This window comes from Prionailurus bengalensis, chromosome D4 (assembly GCF_016509475.1).
Source record: "Prionailurus bengalensis isolate Pbe53 chromosome D4, Fcat_Pben_1.1_paternal_pri, whole genome shotgun sequence".
Lineage (NCBI taxonomy): Eukaryota > Metazoa > Chordata > Mammalia > Carnivora > Felidae > Prionailurus > Prionailurus bengalensis.
Window position 1 is genome coordinate 44,026,041 of NC_057359.1, and position 22,025 is coordinate 44,048,065.

The 22,025-nt window shown below is 39.6% G+C and overlaps 2 protein-coding genes across 5 annotated transcripts in view; one reads left to right on the forward strand and one right to left on the reverse strand.

Moving 5' to 3' along the window:
- DENND4C (DENN domain containing 4C) overlaps positions 1 to 6,902 on the forward strand; it is a 123,215-nt gene extending 116,313 nt beyond the window's left edge. For all 4 annotated transcript variants that reach the window (XM_043566157.1, XM_043566159.1, XM_043566158.1 and 1 more), the window contains 3 exons: positions 1,323 to 1,473; positions 3,278 to 3,342; positions 3,560 to 6,902. In XM_043566157.1, the coding sequence (XP_043422092.1) occupies positions 1,323 to 1,473; positions 3,278 to 3,342; positions 3,560 to 3,696 (353 nt within the window). In that variant the 3' untranslated portion in view covers positions 3,697 to 6,902. The remainder of the gene's footprint in view (positions 1 to 1,322; positions 1,474 to 3,277; positions 3,343 to 3,559) is intronic.
- Positions 6,903 to 7,131: 229 nt separating this feature from the next.
- On the reverse strand, positions 7,132 to 13,850 carry RPS6 (ribosomal protein S6). Its single transcript, XM_043566161.1, has 6 exons — positions 11,309 to 13,850; positions 10,644 to 10,775; positions 9,918 to 10,128; positions 9,572 to 9,718; positions 7,367 to 7,524; positions 7,132 to 7,272 (listed from the first exon to the last, which is right to left on the reverse strand). The coding sequence occupies exons 1-6, from the start codon at positions 11,639 to 11,641 to the stop codon at positions 7,177 to 7,179; spliced, it is 1,077 nt and encodes a 358-aa protein (XP_043422096.1). The 5' UTR covers positions 11,642 to 13,850; the 3' UTR covers positions 7,132 to 7,176.
- Between the last annotated feature and the right edge of the window lie 8,175 nt (positions 13,851 to 22,025).

Genomic DNA, 22,025 nt, shown 5'->3' on the forward strand with positions numbered 1-22,025 from the left:
AGGAGATTTCTTTGGGGATGATAATATGATGATTGTACAGCTTAATGTACTGAGAACCACTGAATTGTACACTTTATTTATTTTTTTTTTCAACGTTTATTTATTTTTGGGACAGAGAGAGAGCATGAATGGGGGAGGGGCAGAGAGAGAGAGGGAGACACAGAATCGGAAACAGGCTCCAGGCTCTGAGCCATCAGCCCAGAGCCTGACGCGGGGCTCGAACTCACGGACCGCGAGATCGTGACCTGGTTGAAGTCGGACGCTTAACCAACTGCGCCACCCAGGCGCCCCTGAATTGTACACTTTAAATGGGTGTATTGAATGGTTTGGGAATTATATCTCGAAGTGTTAATTAAACTAAGTGAGAAACAGTGAAGTTGCAGATTATATTTGGGTTAGGTTCTAAAATCACAGCATAGCATAAAAATCAAATATATACAAAGGTCATCATGTGGCAGGTAGAAGAGCTAGAATCAAAGCCCGTAAGAGCCAGTATTTCCCCTTGTAATAGAGAGGTTTGCTGTTTCTTTGAACACAAATGAAGTACTACTAGTTACCTTTACTAAGGGGCTGTGTTGTATGAAAAATACAACAGCTGGTTTTATGATGGATTCTCAATGAGACTGACTAGGGAGCTACTGGATACATATTCCCATCTCAACTCACATGGGTATAAATAAAATTGTACGGCTGCTGGAATTACCTGCAGTATTAGTTTTCCTTTTATTCTGGGCCAAGCACACTTCATTGATTTTGTATACTTTGAATGTCAGCATGATTCAATTCCAGTACAATACTGAAGCACTTTTATAATCTATGAAATCTGTATAAATGTTTGTTCTTAATAATTCTAGAATTGCCTTTGTATCAATTAGGATTATACTCGGCTATATTTAATGGCAAATAACAGAAGTTTAAACAGGTAAAGATTATTCTCTCCCATAGAGAAGCTATGAAGTGGACACTCCAGGACTGATAGGCAACTCCTCTGTCATCAGGGACCCAGGCTCCTTGTGTTGTGTCTTACTTGTGTCTTGCGTTTCCATCAGTTAAGGTTGCTCTATGGTTATAAGATTGCTGCTGGAGTACAAACTATTACATCCCAGCCTGAAGCAGGAACCCCTGTGTTCAGAGAAAAGGCAAAGGGACAAGCCTTTCCTATCTGAAGAAAGCAGGAAAAACATTTTGTAGCTGGTCACATTGACACAGAAGTTTACTCTTAAGGGGGAGGCGGGGTTGAATAGAAAACTAGAAAATGCTACAGTTCTGGAAAAAAGTCTTTTAAAAGTAATTATTCTTACTTCCTGTGTTCTTCTTATTAGATTCTGAAAAGAAATTGTCTCTCCTGTCAGAGGAACAAGAAGCAACAAGCACTTTAGTAGAAACCATCAGGCAGAGTATTCAACATAATGATGTTCTGAAACCCATCAACCTACTTTCACAGCTAATAAAGCCAGACATGAAAAGACAAAGGTAATAATCGTTTTTGCTTCTTGCCACTCAATTTCATGTTTAAGTATTATTTAAAAAATATCTCTAATTGTAAAAGAAGCACACCTGTTTTGAAAAGTGCTACCCAGAGTTTCCTTTCATACCTGAGCAAACCTAACAAAAGTTCTGGTATAGAGGAATAGATTAAATTTTAGGAGGTGATTCATGAATGTCTAAACTGTACTGCGTCTTTGGGAACCACTGCTGTTATTCACTGGAAAGCTTCGATGAATTTGTTAACAGTGATGTTATTATACATGTGTACTGCTTGTTCAGGCCCTGTCAACCTGCGCATCTTATATTTTATTTTCTTGTGGGATAATTAAAAAAAAAAAAAACCTATTTAGGAATAGAAACAATTTAGGAACGTGATGGAAACAGTGAATTACAAAGGATAAGGAGCTTTCCTGCTTCTGCTAACATGCTTAGATCAGTACTCACTCCAGCCTCTACGTAAGTAAATTTTGCAGTGGAAACTTCAGAAAAGTGGCATCATAAATTCTACCAATCATTAACAGTTTCCAGGTACTCTACAAGTTTCTTTGGTTGTGGCATCTTTGAAGATAACTTCAGAAGTGATAGAGCATGAATTGATTATGAAAATGATGGGTCCTTTTGTAATCTCAACAGTTGAGATAGAGATGACCTTCACAGTCTAAAGAGCAGCTAGTTTCAAGCATCTGTAGTGTAAGGGCAGGGAAGGAAAATTAGAAATGACAGGTTATGGCTTCTGAACCTTTTAAAGCTATATGATGAAGCTTTATCAGAGTCAACATTACTCTGCAATTTTTTTCTATGTTAAAATATTCAGGAATCACTTCATTTAAGCTTTCCTTCATTTTTAAGGTTTGGCTTTTGACAGTATTATGTTCACAAACCAAATAAATATGGTTCATCCTTTATTGGTAGATTAAATAGTAAAGAGACCACACCACCTTTCACAGTGTATCCAAGGGTTTTGGACCCCGAACTTACTTAAAAATTAACAATACTTTGTCAAGTGGCAAAAGATGAGAGAAGACCCTGCTTTTGCAAATTTTAATTGGAAAGTAGAGTTAAATTGACCCCTTGAATGACCCCCCCCATGGAATTGATAATCTGTGTGTAATTTTGGACTACCCCAAAACTTAATAGCCTACTCTTGACCAGACGCCTTACCTATAGCATAAACAGTTAACACATTTTGTATGTTGTATTATATACTGTGTTTCTACAATAAAGTTACTAAAGAAAATGTTACTAAAAAATTATAAGGAAAATACCTTTATAGGACTCTGCTGTATTGAAAAGCAAAACAAAAACAGTGTGGGGGTGCCTGAGTGGTTCAGTCTGTTAAGTATCTGACTTCAGCTCAGGTTGTGATCTCATAGTTCACAAGTTTGAGCCCCATATCCAGCTCTGTGCTGACAGCTCAGAGCCTGGAGCCTGCTTTGTTTGGATTCTGTCTCCCCCTCTCTCTCCCTCAAAAATAAACATTAAAAAAAAGTGTAGGTGGACCCATGGAACTCAAACCCATATTGTTCAAGGGTGAAACTGTGTATTGTTAAAATGTTAATAATGAAGGTAAGCCATTTAAAAGTTTTTGGTGTGAAGCCTTGTGCCCGTAACTTTTTAATTTGAAATAGAAATCCAGTGTTGCAAAAGGTGACATAACTGTGGAGTGATATCAAAACCAGTGGATACATTGCTGTTAACTATAGAGCTTAATCATTGCTCACCATTTTAAAAAAACGCCATGTATTTTTATGTTCTTTGCCCATTAACTTTAAAAATACTTGTTTTATAGGAGTTTATACCGAGAAATCCTCTTCTTATCATTAGTGTCTCTTGGAAGAGAGAATATTGATATTGGTAAGTTGGTTAATGATTACTAAAGCAGGTTTTTTCATTTTCTGAAGTACTTTACACAATTGCAATTGGTATGGATAAATACTCCTGTTAGTTTTGAAAAGATTTCTACTTTTAAATATGCAGTTTATATATATACTTGACTTTACTTGACTACCATTTTTCTATTTATGGCTTTTGTTTCACAAATTACAACTCCATTTTTGAAAATGTCTTTCAGAGGCTTTCGACAATGAATATGGACTTGCATACAATAATTTGTCTTCAGAGATTCTTGAGAAGTTACAGAAAATTGATGCTCCACCAAGTATCAGTGTGGAATGGTGCAGGAAGTGTTTTGGAGCGCCTCTCATTTAAGTAAGAGGTTCACTAGATTTTTTGATGCACAAAGCTTGAGAGTAAATAGATTCAGTTGGCAAACATGTAAGGTTTGTTCCAAATGCTAACGATTGATGAAAGTGAAATGAAGTTAACTCTTGGGACAGTATATAATGAAATGTAGCTTATACTGAATCCTCTTGCAACATAAAAATGCCATTAAAATGTCCCAGGGTTCATGTCTGAAGGTTTGCAACTTCTAAATGGTTTTATCTGCCTCCACTTGAAAACTGTTTTTTGGATTTCTCAGTGTATGTAGGTTGATGAGAAATATTAATTCTTGGCATTTTGTTTATATTTGAAGCTATTGGGTTTGGGGAGTAGTAGTTTAATGTAAACTTGCCTAACCCCCAAACAAATGAAATCTCAATTATAAGAGCAACTATTTGTGTATGTGTGTATATGTGTGGCTGTGTAGGTATTTGTATGTACAGCCATATATTTATTAAAATTCTTAGACTGCATGTTGCAATACAGTTCTCTGAAAGGGGTCTGCAGCTATTAAATGACTACTAAACTCCTCTGTAGTCATTAATCAAAATTACCTTAAAGTCTGATGACAACCGCCTTGCCTCTATTTCTTCATCCATATTATGTATTTTCTTCCTTAATGGATTATCTTGAATATCCACATTACTTTTCATCCTCTTCCCAATACCATTAATTTGCAACAGCTTTAAGATTGGAATAAATGAGCCAATCATGTAGTTTAAATGAAATTAAATCAGCCTCATAATTTACAAAATTGGAATAGGTTTAAAATGCTCCTCTTTATTCTTTGGACCTGAAATTGTTCAGGTACATGAATTGTTGCTATTGGTCACTTTTAAAAACCTGTGGGATAAACTTGCACTGCACACAGAAATTTTATTCTTGTATAATAGATTTCTATGCTTATTGTGCATTTGTAAATACTGTTTTTTTTTAGGATCGATCAATAAGTCTTAAAACATTAAAGCTTATTAGGCTTGTTGCCAGTAGGTTCAAGAAAATCATGACCTCACATGCCTGACATTTATCATGCCTTTCATTAAAAATGTCCCTTAGGAATAGTAATGTTTGCCTTAACTCTGCATGGTTTAAAAAGCCAATGGTTGATATGTGTGCTTTTATAGTAATTATGCGGATGACTAGATCAACTGATTAAAAAATTATTCCCATTACAAATCTCCCACCTGGTGTAATCTTTAAGAACTTGTTACTGTACCAGTCTTCCAACATTTCAGGGTTAATCTGACCTATGCAGATTTCATTTCAATTTATTGTGAAAGTGCTAAGTGGAAGAACTTGTCAGAAATTATGCACAACTCTCATTACCTTAAAGCGGATCGTTTGCACTGTCTCAGAGTATATATTTTTGCAATTTAACACTGCCCCATCAAGTTTGGAATTACCTTGCAAATAAAAACCCCAGGTTGAATAAAATGAAAAATTCTTAAGCTTGCTGTGCTGTTCTGTCACATCTTCAAAGCTCCTGAAATGTGGACAATTCTAACCCTTTTGACTTTTAGAATTCTAATACTGTTTAAGCCTTAACTTGAACTAAATTACCCCAAAAGCACTTCCTACTAAGAAGTGTAATGAACATCTCCTTACACACTTAAGATTTGGCCATATTTGTACCAAAGTATGCGTTTTCTAGTAACTTTCTGTAACATTCTAAATGACTCATCCATTTTATATTGGAAACCTTAGCCTGCTGCTGTCAAGAAATAGGGATCAATTTACTAAAAGCACATAAAGGCCTTTTCTAGCACCTACCATAGAAAGTGGACCACTACAAACTGCAAAGGAAAACCAAAAAGCCAGATATACAATTATTATCCATAGATTTAGAGATGTTTACAATGAGTTGTAGCAATGTATAAAACTTAAAAGCCTGAGAACTTCTGCAAATAATCTTTCAAATTAGTGCAGATTGTTTAACATTACCTAAATGCTAAACCTTTAACATATGGAGTGGACAGTCTGATACTTTAGCTGCATTTTGTAGGTTAATTATAGCAACCCACTTTGTTAGGGTTAACGGTGTTCAGTAAGAATATAAGCATAAGTCTCTTAATATTTGGATATTCAATTGTTGCTCTTCATTTTTTGGTGCAAACTAGAAATGCAGGATACAACATTCTTAATGTTGAAATATTCTCCAACATCCTCTTTTAAAAAGTAGTTCTCAATCTTAAATCTGCTGGGATTAATGAGCTAGAATAGTCTAACCCAAGTATTATCTGTCCACTTTAGTGACTGTACTCCTTAATATGAGAAAGCAGGGTGATGGTTCTCATGTTTCATACATTGGAATCAACCAAGTACTGGTTAATACAAACTCTGGGCTGTATACCAGACTTGACTTCTGGCCTTTATGTGACACCCCCCCCCCCACCCCCCATGACTGCAGTGTTACTCCTTTTTGGTTTGGGTCATTTTAAAATGCTTCATTTTTCTTTTCTGCCTTTTTAGTTTGACTTCAATTTACAAAATATCAATTGCCAATCAAGACTTCCCCTTTTATGTAACATTTTAGTACCCTGTATGAAAAGAAATGGGGAGCTCACTTTTGCCTAAGAATCTTCTATCTGGTCCAGTCTAGGGGATGGCATTATTGGTATTAGCCTGAATCTTGCAAGTAATGTAGAATCTGGGGCCCCAAACTTCTGAATCACTGCACATTTTGTGAAGCACTGCTCCTCTCTTGTTAAAAGCAGTTTGAAAATTTTACTCACCTGTGGTTAAAAAAAGTATAATCCAGCAAATAAGGAACTCCTGTTCTTCACCCTTAAAGCCTAACGTGCCTTTTAATGATCCCTCTAGTCTGTAAAAGGTTGGTTCTAACTGCAATTACTACAGAAACTAGACAGGCTACATTAGAAAAAGCATGCTACTTTCTCTTTGTGCATCTTTCATTGATGCAAAGAGTGTTTCTTAAAGGCACACTGAAACCATAAAAAGGATGAACATAACAATTCACTAGAGGTGAAAAGCTTTTTGTTAATACAACTTGCACTGGTTTTAAAAGCTTTGTGAACTGTTTTAAAATGGTATCCGTTAACTATGCTTTTAGCAAGGTATCTTTTTTTTTTTTTACTTACGTATGACAAATGTCCATCTTCATAAGGGCACTTTTCATGTATTATGTATAGATCTTTAAAACTGTATTCTTCAAAATAAAGTATACAAAAGATTAATAGTCTGTCCTTTATTTCCAAGTTGTTCCATGACTCACTGAAAAAGCAGTGGACATTCTGCTCAGAATCCTTTCCTGAGCTATCCACCCATTCCCCCCAGAACCCTGTCCTGGCCATCTCTACCGCTGTCCCAGTGTGGTCTCAGCCTCTCCACTTGAAGGGATCTCCTGCACACTTCCTTTTCTGTGACCAGAATTTGTTTCTTATGAATGAAGAAAATCAATAAAGGTACTTTGACGTCTGATCTTATTTATTTGTTCCTCTTACAACAATCTCATTTTTGACTGGACTCAGACTTTGAGGTAGAAGCTCTCAGAGAAGACAGCCTCCGTCTCTTGGCAATCTGTTCCTGGCGCTTTTCTTTGGCCTCCTAAACAAAACAAAAAAGCAGTTATAGCTTGTCTGACTTAAAAATGTAAATCCAAAGTAAGGCCTGACTTTTTCTACCAGGTATCTTGACTTACCTTCATTCTCTTGGCCAAAAGCTTAGCATATTCTGCAGCCTCTTCCTTGTTTTTCTTCGTGCGCTGCTTCTTCAAAGCAATGCGCCGACGTTTGTGTTGGAGGACACGTGGAGTAACAAGACGCTGTATCTTGGGTGCTTTGGTTCGAGGTTTCTTACCTGAAAATTCAGACAAGAATTCCATCACTTCTCAAGAATACCCTTGTTCATCAGAATCCACATCTACATTTTAAAAACATTACTAACAGTAATACCTAGGAAAACTTAGCTGTATGAGGCCTTAAGCTGAATCTGAACTATTGTATAATTTAAAACACTACCCTGTCAAACAAAAAGACAAGATGGGCTAAATCTCAAAATGTAAGTAGCTGATTAAGTCCTTCTGCAAGGTGAACAGACTTTTTCTACTAGATGCCAGGGTTTTCCTGTGTAGTGCATTTAATCCCAAGACAGCCTGTTACACATTAGTACTTTGAATGTCAAGTTCAAGAACATATGTAGATTCATGTTACTCTGCCTGGAGAAAGCACTATCCCAAGCTTTTTCCTACTCCATTTTGATTTCCCTTCCACAGTTAGATCTTTGTAAGGTATTCTACATTTGTACTGTAAGACACAGGAGCATTATTTTCAAACCATATTTAACTGTATGTTTAACTCATCTATGAAAACTAAGTACAACTCTTATCTGCACCAATATCCTAACCACACTTTGAAATCCCATTTCTGCTTGAGTCTAGTATTTTGCCAAAGCAGATCCTGCCAATCTGGGGAATGAAACCACGTACATTAGAACGTACAACACACTGTGCTTAGAGTATCTTCATTTGTCATCTGTGAATCCCAAATCCTAATCTGCTTTGGAGCAAAAGCCTTTTCAGATGTAATCATTTGAGTCTGTGGACAACTAGTGCGATTAACAAATAGCTAAAGCAAATATTCTAAAAGGAAATGCTCAATTGTTCAGGTTCTGCTGCTACAAGTCAAACAATCCCTTATTTAAAGATGTTAAGAACCTGTATTACAAGCCTGTTAAGCAGAACACTGGCTACACTGGCAGTATTTCCAGGGGTGTGGTTATGGGCAACTGCCACGTACCTGCCTTTTCTTTCTAACTGTGAACTTCAGGAGAACAACTTGTTCTTTTATACTATATCCTCTACACTTAAAATAGTACCTGGCACACAGGTGTTCAGATATTTTGGACTGCCAAGCACTCACTATATGCCAGGAGCCACATTTTTCCAGATTTGTCAGGAAAACCCAACCAGGACTGACATGCTCTTTATTCCACGTAATGTAAAATACTCCTACACTTTACTACACACATACCTTACTACAGACATTAATGTTACAGAAAACAGGTGCTACAGACCTCACTGGTAATGGATTATGTTACCTAACAAACTATGTATCTAGTATATACCATCTTAACATATAAAAGCTCCAAAAACCCAAACACCTGGACCTAGTATTTTGAATAAAGTGTTTTTCTTCTAATGGCCACAATTCCTACTATTGACACCCACAGCTAAGACTGAGAAAATAAGGGCCAGGGGTGCGTGGATGGCTCAGCTGGTTAAGTGTCAAGACTCTTAGTTCAGCTCAGGGCATGGTCTCAACAGTTATGGGATCGCGCCCCAAGTAGGACTCTGCACTGACAGTGCAGAACCTGCTTGGGATTCTCTCTCCCCCTTGCCTGCTTGCACTTGCTTTCTATCAAAAACAACATTTAAAGATTTTGACTTAAAAAGGGGGGAGGGGTGGACAGAAATTAAAGCAACTTCAGTTGATGAAAGTATAAATTCTTCTATAAACAAACAATAGAAACGCTAATATGTAAAGAAAGCAAAATTATGAGGGGGGGGGGGATGTGAGAGCACGTTCAATCCTAGTCCCAGAATTTTTCATCAATTTTTTTGACTCCTAACCCCAAAGCCATGAACTTCACACATCTGATAGAAGTCATCTTCAGATAAACTTATACATCAATGACTCAAAGCAAAATTCCAAGTATGCTTCTAGAGAATCATCAGATATGACAAGGATTAATACCAACTGGCTATATTGACCCTCTCCCCCAGTTTTCCTAAAAAACTTAAACTCCAAGCAAATACATAGTGGGCAGACCTTACTTTCTAGTATGCCCACAACATGCTACAGACAAATGAAATGGAGCAAACTCTAAATTGCAAAACCTCCCCTACCTTCTTTATTTAGGGGCTTTCTCACAACATACTGGCGGACATCATCTTCCTTTGAGAGATTGAAAAGCTTGCGGATTCTGCTAGCTCTCTTGGGCCCCAGGCGACGAGGCACAGTAGTATCAGTGAGTCCAGGAATATCCTTCTCCCCTGAAAGGAAAAAGTGATCAAAGACCTTTTTAATCCCACAACTTTCTTACAAACAAAAATCCTAATTACTCTTTATGCACTGGTAAAGAAACAAGTCCACTGGTCAAACTGTGGACACTGCAAATAAAAAACACTCGGGTAATCAACTTTTAAATCAATGTCAACAAAAACTGAACTCAAGAACACAAAGAAACCTCACCTTTTTTCACAATGACCAAGTTGAGAACACTGAGATTGGCATCCACGATGCAACCCCGAACAGATTTGCGCTTTCTTTCTCCAGTCCTCCGTGGTCGGTAGCAGGAATGCCCCTTACTCAGCAGTAGGCGGACACGGCCATGGGTCAAGACACCCTGCTTCATGGGGAAGCCTTGTTTGTCATTGCCACCACTGATTCGTACCACGTAACCCTGTAACATACAATGACACGATGCAAAATAAAAGATTATGGCCCTTATGAAGTATACCCCAGATCCTAGAAGTATGCTAAATCCAATTTGAAACTTGGTTATGAAGTTTTCTTTATTTTCAGTTTGCCAAGATCAGTTAGCAAATTCCTATCAATCAAGCCCTCTTTCTAACCTATATATTTTTATACTAGATGTTAACAGTTCTAGGAAAGGAAAGATTATGTGAAGAAACCACAAGAGAACAAACAAGTGAACCAGAAACAACCCTGTTGGCACTTTTTAAAGATACTCTTTGGAGATTATCAGCTTGCAGGGCAAGAACTTTAGGTATATTTTCCCATGTGACCCACAAAACCCTGCAAGGTGATAACGCTACCCGAAAAAGGTACACTTGCAAGGAACCAGCCCAAGGTCAGAAGACAGAACCCGGAGTTTGAACCGCACTACATAGACCAATTACCAACTACGTTTACTACCTCTTACACAGCTTCAACAATTTAATAGTCAACTTTTACCTTCCATTCTTCCCCTAAAGCATCAGCAGCAACTTCTGTGGCCATTCGCTTCTCATAAAAGGTACGAAGTTTGCGTTCATCGTCCACTTCAATGAGTTTCTGGCAGCCAGTAGCTGGGAAAGAGATGTTCAGCTAAGGATTAAGGGGGGGGGGGGGAGAGCTTTAGAGAACCAATGAATTTACAAAGGTAATTCCATTGCCACAAGCCTTTTATGTAACAGACAACGAGCAGAAATGCTGAAATACGTTTTACTAGCTAAAACGTGTGTATAGAATAACGCGGAAGCACCGCCCTAAAACCCGGGCTAATTTTTCCTCAAGCATCGTGGAATGACCCCGGCGCGAAGGGCCCTCCGTAGCCGTGTAGCCTACCAGAGCAAGGAGCCCGAGTTACGGGCCGCAACTAGGCAGCAGGGTCATTATCTGTCCCGCCGGGCGTGAGGACGCCACCATGGCTCTCCCCGCCCGGCGCGGCTCCAGCTGTAATCGCTCGCCATCCGCTCTCCCAAGAACCCGTGGCCCCAAGAATGGAGAACTTTCTCCCGCCTCAGACTCTCCTCAGCCTACAGCTAGGATTTTGGAGAGCTAGGACTGCGGTAATGCAGCGTCCTGGGGCACGATTCACGTACCCCAAGCCTAGTCCAAAACCCTCCACCGCTTCCTACCTTCATGGTGAGGCTGCCTACCGCCTCCGAAGCGCCACGAAAAAAGAGGCCCGACTTCCGCTTAGCCCACGTCTCATAGGCACTTCTAGTTCTCGCGATGTTAGAGGACGTCTGGGATAGCGGAAGTGAGCATAGGTGGGCGGCACATCCGGAGCCGGGTTTAATTAGTTTAGAAGGGTTAGTTCCGCGAGCTGTCTGTGCCATTCTCGCCGTGACGTTTTTTTTGTTCGTTTTTGTTTTTTGTTTCTGAAGGTTAGCATGTCCGCTGCTCAGTCTGTCCCGCACCCTCCTGGGCCAGAGCGGGGTCCCAGCTCCGTCTTGGCCCCTCTGCATCTGCTGCTACCACAGAAGGAAGGCAGGAGCGGAGTTCAACTCTCTTGGCCTCTCCTGTACCTTAGTGTCCGAAGATTTTTAGTTCCTTTTGGTTCAGAAGCTTGCTCTGCCCTGGTTCCGGCTGTTCACAGCAGGATGATTCGAAAGCCGTGGTTTGTTTTTGTGCATGTCCTCTAACCAGTCGCCCTGCAGTCATAGTTTTCTGTCGTAGAATAACACCTTTCCTTTCGCGCAAGCCATTAACCGCAGTTACCCTCAGTCCAGGCCACCATCGGTGCGTCCCAAATAGTCTTCCTGGTTCTCTCTTGCCTCTAGAATCTACAACGCCAAATTCTATCATTCCCTTGCTGGAAATGTGCCGTTTACTTTCCACTGCAGTTAAATGCTTTCCCATCTCTTGTCCCTGGCCTCAAGCTTCCCACAAATTCCTCTATTGCCATTCGTTAATGCCATGCAGGTCTTTTCGGATTAGATGTCACTCCCAAGACAAACCCTTCCTGACCATGCTACCTAAAATAGTACCCCTCTTTTTATCTGTTTTTCTTTCTCATACTTAATCATGATACCTAAATGGTATGTTTATGGTCTGTGTCCACTACTAAGTGATAAATGAGGCCAGGGATCCTATCTTAACTTCACTGTGGGACACTTAGGGCACAGCACAGTGCATGGCACATGTAAGTGCTCAGTAAATATTTGTTAAATTATAACCCCAGCCCTTGTATGTATTAATGTATTGCAGTGTGGTAGCATGGAACCAGCCAGCAGAGGGAGAATAAGTGAATGTGTTATAGTAAATCTTGAATCTGCAGTGATGCAACTCTTAATAGTATAAAAGATAGGAGAAAGATACAGTGCATTTGATAGTGCTCCAGAACATTCCTGGGAAGACAAGCATGGGAACCCAGGTAGTGTAACTCGGAAATCCACACTTGGAATCAGTATCCTGAAGGAAGGAATGTTTATTGCCTATTACATATTTATTCCATATTTATTCTTCGAGAAATAAAAACTCCTGTATTTCAGGTAAACAATAATTTACTTTCCAAGATTATTACATCCCATCTTCCACTTCAGTATCGCAAAGATTTTAGTTTAGGCCTGTTTTACATTCAAAGTTGAAATGTTCTACCAAATCCTGTTTGATCATTTAGTTTTAATGTCTAGAAGGTTTGTGAAATGATGCATTTAAAACCTGTGTAATTTTTTCTGTAATGAGGTGAAAATGATGTAACAGAATTAATCATTTTTAAGTAAACAATTCATTGACATTTAGTACACTGACAGTGTTACCCATCCACTATTTCCATCTAGTTCCAGGAGGAAACCCTGTACTTATTCAACAGTTGCTCTCCATTCCCCTTCTCTAGCAGCCATGGGCAACCATGATTGTGTTCTGTCTCTATGGATTTAGGTCTTCTGTATATTTCATATAAATGGAATTATATGTCTGGCTTCTAATGTGTCTGAAATTCGTCTACGTTGTAGCATTTATCAATACTTCATTCGTTTTATTAAATTTTTAAAATTTTAAAACAATTAAATTTTTTAAATTGTTTTTATTTTAGAGGAGAGAGTGCACTGGAGTGGGGAGAGGGGCTGAGGGGAAGGGGGAGAGGGAGAGAGGGAGGGAATCTTAACCAGGCTCCACGCTCAGCGTGGACCCAGATGCAGGGCTTGATCCCATCACACTGGGATCATGACCTGAGCCGAAATCAAAAGTTGGATGCTCAACAGATTTGTTTATCCATTCATTCATCCACTGATGGACATTTGGGCCATTTCCAACTTGTAACTTGTGAGTAGTGCTAATATGTTTGAGTACCCATTTTCAAATCTTTGGATTACATACCTAAAAGTGGAATCAATGGGTCGTATGTTAATTCTGTGTTTAATTCCTACAAGAACTGCCAAACTGTTTCACAGCTGCTGAGCCATTTTACATTTCCACCAGCAGTTTATGAGGGTTCCAATTTCTCCACATCCTAGGCAACACTTGTTATTTTGTTATTTTCTTTTTTTTTTTTTTTTTAATTATAGCCATCATAGTGGGTGTGAAGTGATACCTCATTGTGGTTTTGATGTGCATTTTCCTAATGAGTAATGATGTTGAGCATCTTTTCACTTACCTGTTGGCCTTTTGTATATCTTCTTTGGAGAATAGAAAACTAAAAAAACATAATTGGGTGGTACGTGAATAAATTTTTTTAATGTTTCTTTTCAGGGGAGAGAGAGAGAGAGAGAGAGAGAGAGAGCGCGCGATGGGCAGAGTGAGAGGGAGACACAGAATCAGCACAGAGCCGGATGCAGGGCTCAAACCCACAAACCATGAGATCATGACCTGAGCTGAAGTTGGATGCTAAACCAACTGAGCCACCCAGGCGTCCCTCCAATTATGTTTCTTAGCTCTAATTGTTTTCATTGAAGTAGTGGTGGTGAGTTAACGTGAGGCCAAGAGTGTCTTTCCGCTTTCTTGTTAATGTCTTTTGATGTACAATAGTTTTTAATTTTGATGAAGTCCATTTTTTTTTCTTTACATTCATGCTTTTGGTGCTGTATCTGAGACAAATCGATTGCCAAATCCAAAGTCATGATGATTTACACTTATATGTTATTAAATAAAATCTTAAAATTTAATCTCTACATCCAGCGTGGGGCTTGAACTCACGACCATGAGATCAAGAGCACCACACTCCCCTGACTGTGCCAGGTAGGCGTCCCTACCCCTATATTTTCTTTCAAGAATTGCATGGCTTGAGTTCTTATATTTAGGCCACTGATCCATTTTGAGTTGATTTGTTAATGTTGCATGAGGTAGTGAGTCCAACTTTATTCTTTTGCATGTAGATATCCAGTTGGCCCACCAGCATTTGTTAATGAGACTATTCTTTCCCTCATTGAATGATCTTGGCACCCTTGTTGAATATCAGTTGGCCATAGATCTATGAGTCTGCACTCTCACTTGTTTTCCATTGGTCTATATGTCAATCCTTATGTTAGTACCATGCTGTTTTGATTTGTGGGAAGTTTCAGAAATCAGAAAGTGTGAGTCCTTGATTTGGTTCTTCTTTTCCAAGATTCTCTTAGCTTTTTGGGATCCTTGTAATTCCATATGAATTGTATGCCACTTATGCAAAATATGCCCTTGGAATTTTGATAGGGATTACATTAAATCTATAGATCAATTTTATCATCTTTACAACATGGAGTCTTCCAGTTCATGAACACAGAATGTCTTTCCATTTATTTAGGTCTTCTTTAAATTATTTCAGTGATGTTTTGTGGTTTTCAGCATGCAAGTCTTTTACCTCCTTGATTCATTTTAATCCTACGTATTTTATTCTTTTAGATTGTTTTCTTAATTGCCTTTTCAGATTGTTCATTGCTGGTGTATAGAAACACAACTGATATTTGTGGGTTCATCTTATTTCCTAAAACTGCTGAATTTGTTTATTAGCTTTCTTGTGAATCCTTTGGGATCTTCTATATATATGATCATGTCATCTGTGAATAGAGATAGTTTGACTTTTCAGTTTGAATGCTATTCATTTATCCGTTCATTTATACCTAATTGCTCTGGCAAGACCTTCCAGTACAATGTCAAATAGCAGCATTGAAAGCAGGCACCCTGGGGCGCCTGGGTGGCGCAGTCGGTTAAGCGTCCGACTTCAGCCAGGTCACGATCTCGCAGTCCGTGAGTTCGAGCCCCGTGTCAGGCTCTGGGCTGATGGCTCGGAGCCTGGAGCCTGTTTCCGATTCTGTGTCTCCCTCTCTCTCTGCCCCTCCCCCGTTCATGCTCTGTCTCTCTCTGTCCCAAAAATAAATAAAAACCCTGAAAAAAGAAAAAAAAAAATTAAAAAAAAAAAAAAAAAAGAAAGCAGGCACCCTGTGTATGTAATCTTGATTGTCAGTTTTAGAATCACCTGAAAACTTTTGAGGACTAGAAACAGTAGCCAGGATTCCAACTCTATTCTTTTAATTTTTTTTAATTTACATCCAAATTAGTTATCATATAGTGCAACAGTGATTTCACGAGTAGATTCCTTAGTGCCCCTTACCCATTTAGCCCATCCCCCTTCCACAACCCCTCCAATAACCCTGTTTGTTCTCCATATTTATGAGTCTCTTCTGTTTTGTCTCCCTCCCTGTTTTTATATTATTTTTATTTCCCTTCCCTTGTGTTCATCTGTTTTGTCTGTTAAAGTCCTCATATGAGTGAAGTCATATTTGTCTTTCTCTAATTTCACTTAGCATAATACCCTCCAGTTCCATCCACATAGTTGCAAATGGCAAGATTTCATGCTCTTTGAGTGCCAAGTAATACTCCGTTGTATATATATACACCACATCTTCTTTATCCATTCATCCATCGATGGACATTTGGGCTCTTTACGTACTTTGGCTATTGTTGATAGTGCTGCTATAAACATGGGGGTGCATGTGCCCCTTCGAAACAGCACCCCTATATCCCGTGAATAAATACTTAGTAGTGCAATTGTTGGGTCGTAGGGTAGTTCTATTTCTAATTTTTTGAGGAACCTCCATACTGTTTTCCAGAGCGGCTGCACCAGTTTGTATTCCCACCAACTCTATTTTGTATTTGGTCTTTTTTTCTTCATTAGTAAAGCTGGAATTATAAAAGCTTCTCTTGCAAGTCAGCTGAAAGCTTTGAACTGATAAATGTCTAGTGCCTCTGTCCTTCCTGATGCATAAATGGCTCACACTAACCTTTGCCCTGAAATTTATCATTGCTCCCCAGAGACTTGGCTGTGTCTACTACATTTAATTGCACTGTCTGGTATATGACAGGCCATCATTCACATAAATGGCAACTTTTTGTTTTAATACTGCATCACAATAATTTTAAGCACATGGTCAGAAACAAATAGCAATCCAAAGTATGCAGAATTGAACTTCATATGATGCTGCTCTTTCAAGTATTTCACTTGGATTAAGAAGCAAATGAATAGGGAACTGCACAGGAAAAAACTGTGACAACTTCTCTCTCTGCCTTGTGGCTGGTAGATTCATTTGGCACCGATTTAAGACTGGTTTTGGTGTTGAAATGCTGAAATAGAAAGGAATGTGAGTCTTAGAATTAAGGAAACATGGTATGTTGCAGTAAAAAGGATGGCAACTATCTCTAGGAAATAATATAGACTGGTTTTCCAGATATATTTTTGAGAAAAGCAAGTTACTTATTTAATAAGGGAATAAAATGAACACATCTCGATTTGTTAATTGACCACCTAATTAAATTGATTACCAAGTGGCAATAGGGTGGAGGGAACAGTAATGAAAATAGGACATCCTTGTCTGTGGAAGCATGGATTGGCTTGTCTCCTATCAGGTCCCTGGGTGGGCTGGATTGCTGTGTGACCATGGCTGGAGGGGTCAGAGCCATGTGTAGGGTCCTTTCAAGATCTCCAGGTGACAGATGGGAGTATCTCCTGCCAGGTCCTTGTGCCAGCAGGAGTTCACAGACTGCTGCTGGGATGGGCTAGAGTCCAGTTCCAGGGCTGTTTCAAAATCTGCAGTTTGACCAAGTTTGGCAGGCTTACTTTCGGGGGCTGCTGGATCCCAGCCAAGAGTGTCTTGGAGACAGTTCACTGGCCACCTCGGTGTCTGCAGCCAGGACTGGGATCCGTATGCCTGTTACCCAGTGCATGTGTAGGTGTGACTCCTCCCAAGTTCTTTAGCATATGGTGCTGGTGACAGAACCAAAGCCAAATGGGGCTGTAGCCAAGTCCTCAGGGTACAGAGCTGTTTCTGCATCTGTAGCCATGACCACGGTTGGTGAATCAGCAGCCTGGGCACAGGCTTGCCTTCTCACAACAGCTCTCCTTGGTTTTGGACTGCATCAGGGTTTCACAATCTACCTGGATCTCAAAGCTCCCTCAAAGACCCTTTTGTCCCTGGATGGATGCCAGATTATTGTGTGTGGGAGGTGGCAGATATGAGCAAGGAGTGTCTTGTTTGGCCATCTTGCTAACATTAGTACTTTGAGTATTCCTTTTATAAAGTTTTGACTTCTATGTGAATGTAAATATTTTTAAAAATAAAAGGATTTTTTTAAAAATCACAAAATTTAAGATAAACAAATTAACTGAATTTCAAATTAAAATATAGTCAGATTAAAAATTTCAAGAAACTTGAGGGGCATCTGGGTGGCTCAGTCGGGTAGGCATCCGACTTCGGCTCAGGTCATGATCTCTTGGTTCAGGAGTTCGAGCCCCACCTTGGGCCCTGTGCTGACAGCTCAGAGCCTGGAGCCTTCTTCCGATTCTGTGTCTCCCTCTCTCTGGCCCTACCCTGTTCACACTCTTTCTCTGTCTCTCTCTCAAAAACAAATAAACATTACAGAAGAAAATTTTAAAAACTTCAAGAAACTTGAATACAATATTCAGACCATATATTCCTGGTGAGAGATATATTCTAAGGACCAAAAGAAGCACAAAAGATCTTAAATTTTACTTAGTAAGTTTGCTAATGATAGATGTAGTAGTCTCATAACTGAAACTATTTTGTATATATTGTAAGATCTAGAGCAATTGTATCTATTGATGTCTTGGGAACTAGGGCTTACATTGTGGGATACATACATGTAGAGAAAACATAGAATCTTGTGGCATTAGATTTGAATTGGAGGTATCTGTATGTACTCATGTTAAATGTATATATGGTGTGGGGCGCCTGGGTGGCTCAGTTGGTTGGGCAACTGGCTTCGGCTCAGTTAACGATCTTGCAGTCTGTGAGTTCGAGCCCCGCATCGGGCTCTGTGCTGACAGCTCAGAGCCTGGAGCCTGCTTCAGATTCTGTGTCTCCCCCTCTCTCTACCCCTCCCCTGCTCACGCTCCTTGTCTGTCAATAATAAATAAATGTTAAAGAAAAAAAATTTTTTTTAAATGTATATATGGTGTGTGAAAGAATGGGGAAGGGAAAAGGAAGGAGAAGGGAAAGAAGATATTTGGGGACAACTGGTAAAATTTAAATATGGATAGTATATTAAAATGTATTACTTAAATGTTAAGTTCTAGGTACAGTAGTGATATTGAGGCTATGTGGCAAGGATACCTTTATTAAAAAGTGCGTGCTGAAATATTCAGAGGTGAAATACCATGGTGTTTGTAATGGAGTTTCAAATGGCTCAGGAAAAAAAAATAATATATACTATTATATATATAGTATGTATACACAGAATAGTATGTAAAAATAGTATATATGGGGGAAGTGGAAACAAATATAGAAAATATTAAATAATTTAGTGAGGCATATACAGGTATTCATTATATTCTTTCAATTTTTCTTTGGGTTTGACATTTTTCTTTCTTCCTTTTTTTTTTTTTTTAAGTTTTTAATGTTTTACTTATTTCTGAGAGAGCTCAAGCAGGGGCAGGGCAAAGAGAGCAGGAGACAGAGGATCCAAAGCGGCCTCTGTACTGACCGCGGTGAGCCGGATGTGGGGCTCGAACTCACGAACTACGAGATCATGACTGAGCCACCCAGGTGTCCCTGGGTTTGACATCTTTCAGTGCAAACAAAAAGTTAAGAAATGAGGAGATTCAAGAGGTAGAATGGACAGAACTTTATAACTGATAGAAGTGGGAATGGAGGGACAGCTGAGGCAAGAATGGCACATAGATTTCTGGTTTGTCCCCATCACTGAGATGGGGAGCTCTGGAGGAAGGGCAGGCAGAGGCTTCTGCTTTGGACACACTGCGTGTGAAGTGTCTGCGGGGTACCCAGTCCAGTGGGCTGTTGAACATACAGGTTTGGAGGCTGAGTGACACAGTAAGGGGGTGAGTGTAGAGTTGGGGGCGTGTGTTAATTTCCTAGGGCTGTCATAACAAAATACCACAAACTAGGTGGTTAAATGGCAGAAATTAATTTTCTTACAATTCTGGAGCTAGAAGTCTGAGACAAAGACGTTGGGAGGATTGGTTTGTTCCGGGGCCTCTCTGCTTGGCTGTAAATGGCCTCCTCTCTGTGTCTTCAGATGGTCCTTCCTTCGTGTGTGCCTGTGTGCTGATCTCCAGTCATATTAAATTAGGGCCCATCTGAAAGACCTCATTTTAACTGAATTACCTCATTAAAGACCTTATCTAAAACTAGCCACATTCTGAAGTACCTGGGTTAGGGCTTCAACTTAATAATTTGGGGGAGGGGCACAATTCAGCCCATAACAGGGCCTTCAGGTGGTTCTCAACCAGGAGAAACCTGATGAAAGAGAACATTTTTTTTTATATTCAATAGCGTTAAGTTCAAGTAATCCCAAGAGCAGTAATTAAAAGTAAAATTTCCCCTAACTCGCTGGTAAATGAGTTTTTCAAGTGTGTTTGGGAAAAGGGAGATTTTCCAAAGGGAGGCATGAATATGGAAAGGAAGAGAAGTAGTAAGGGAGGAAATGAGTTTATGCATTTAGGTCTCATATTTGGCCCAAGTCAAGGAAGCAGGGAAAAAAAAAAATCACGGTAGACACAAATCTGAATTTCAAGGGCAAATTTCTGCTTGTAGAAAGAAACTAATTTTAAACATGCCCCAGTGTGTTTGGGAAAGGAAGTGAAATCAAAGAAACGAAGCTAGGAAAACTCGTTGGCATTATTTCTGTAACTATATCCAGGAGCAAGAATTACAATGGATTCCTCACCCGTTGGGTCAGGGACTAAGGGATGTTTTTGCAGAGTTGTGGCAAATAAGCTCAGGTATATATTTATGAAATATTTGGTGGTGGGCAGGAAGGAACAGGAATGACAGGAAAAGTACAAGAATAAACCCTTCTTTTTGTTTGTTTGATTGTTTGAATCAAATCAACTCGCTTTATTAGGGCAATCTTCTTTTTGTCCCATGTGTTTTCATTCCTTAATAGCTATGTGACCTTGGACAACTTACTTGCTCTCTCTCTGCCTTAGTTTCCCCAACTGAAAATGGTGGTAATACCTTCCTCATAGAGTTCTTGTCAGGGTTAAATGAATCAACACGTGAAAAAGTTCAACAGTTCTTGGTGCACAGCAGACTGTCAATGAATGTCAGCAACCCTCGTCATCCCTACACCGTGTCATCACGGTCATTAGCGACGTCCCACTAATTTTGCTCGTGTCATTCCCGCTGTCAGCAAGGCCTTCCTTTCTCCTCTTCATCTGCTTGAAGTTGTGCTGCTTTTGGGGAGTCTTTCCTGAGGATTTGAACCCACACTGACCTGACTACAGGGAGGAGATGCAAGTCTGAGCTTGGGGCTGAGATGTTACGGACAGATTCAGATGGTGGACAGCCATGGGAGGGTTTTCAATAACATCACTCAACACACATGTGCTGAGCACCTACTGTATGTCAGAAACAGGCGAGGTGCAGGAGATACAGAGACGGGAAGGTATGGTACTCCTTTTCAGGGAACTTTTTATCTAATGGAAAAAGAAATACTTAAAAGGCTCAGTAAAATATGGGCACCTGGGTGGCTCAGTCGTTGAGAGTCCATCTTCAGCTCAGGTCACGATGTCATGGTTTGTGGGTTCAAGCTGTCATCTCAGAGCCTGGAGCCTGCTTCAGATTCTGTGTCTCCCTCTCTCTGCCCCTCTTCCACTCACACTGTCTCTCTCTCTCTCTCTCTCTCAAAAAATAAACATTAAAAATTTTATTTTTAAAAAAGGTTCAGTAATATAGCAAAAGGCATGATACAATCTAAGTGTCTGGATCATCCCCATCAGCCTGAAAACACGCTGAATGTCCCCTATCTTTAATTAAAAAAAAGACTCTCATTTTGACCCTACAATGCCCTCTGGCTACCATTTTTTTGCAGAGCCCCCAACCCCTCCTTATTAGAAAACCATAAATAATTGTGCTATAGATTAAATGTTTGTGTCCTCCTAAAATTAATATGTTGAAATCCCACCCCTCAGAGTGATGGGATTGAGAGGTAGAGCCCTTATGAACAGGATCAGTGTTCTTCTAAAAGAAGCTCTGAGGAAACTCTTGCCCCATTGGCCAGTGAGGACACAGCAACAAGGCTACGAGAAAGTGGGCTCTCACCAGACACTGACTCTGCCAGTGCCTGCATCCTGGACCTCCTGGCCTCCAGAACTGTAGGAAATTTCTCTTGTTTATAAACCTCTTGGTCTATGGTATTTTTGTTATAGCACCTCACACAGACCTCTATCTATATAGATAGATTGCTAAGCTTATTGTTTCCACTTTCTCCCCTCACATCCCTTCTTTGCTAAAAAAAAAAAAAATGCTTAAAATTTCAAGAATGATGAAAAGGTCTACTGTTTTCTCACCCCACCTTCTAGCTCCACCTCGCATCATCCAGGTATCTTGTATTAGTTTGTTTATACATTCAGATACTGGTTTTTTGGTTGGTACAAATATAGTCTATCTTCCTTCCAGCATG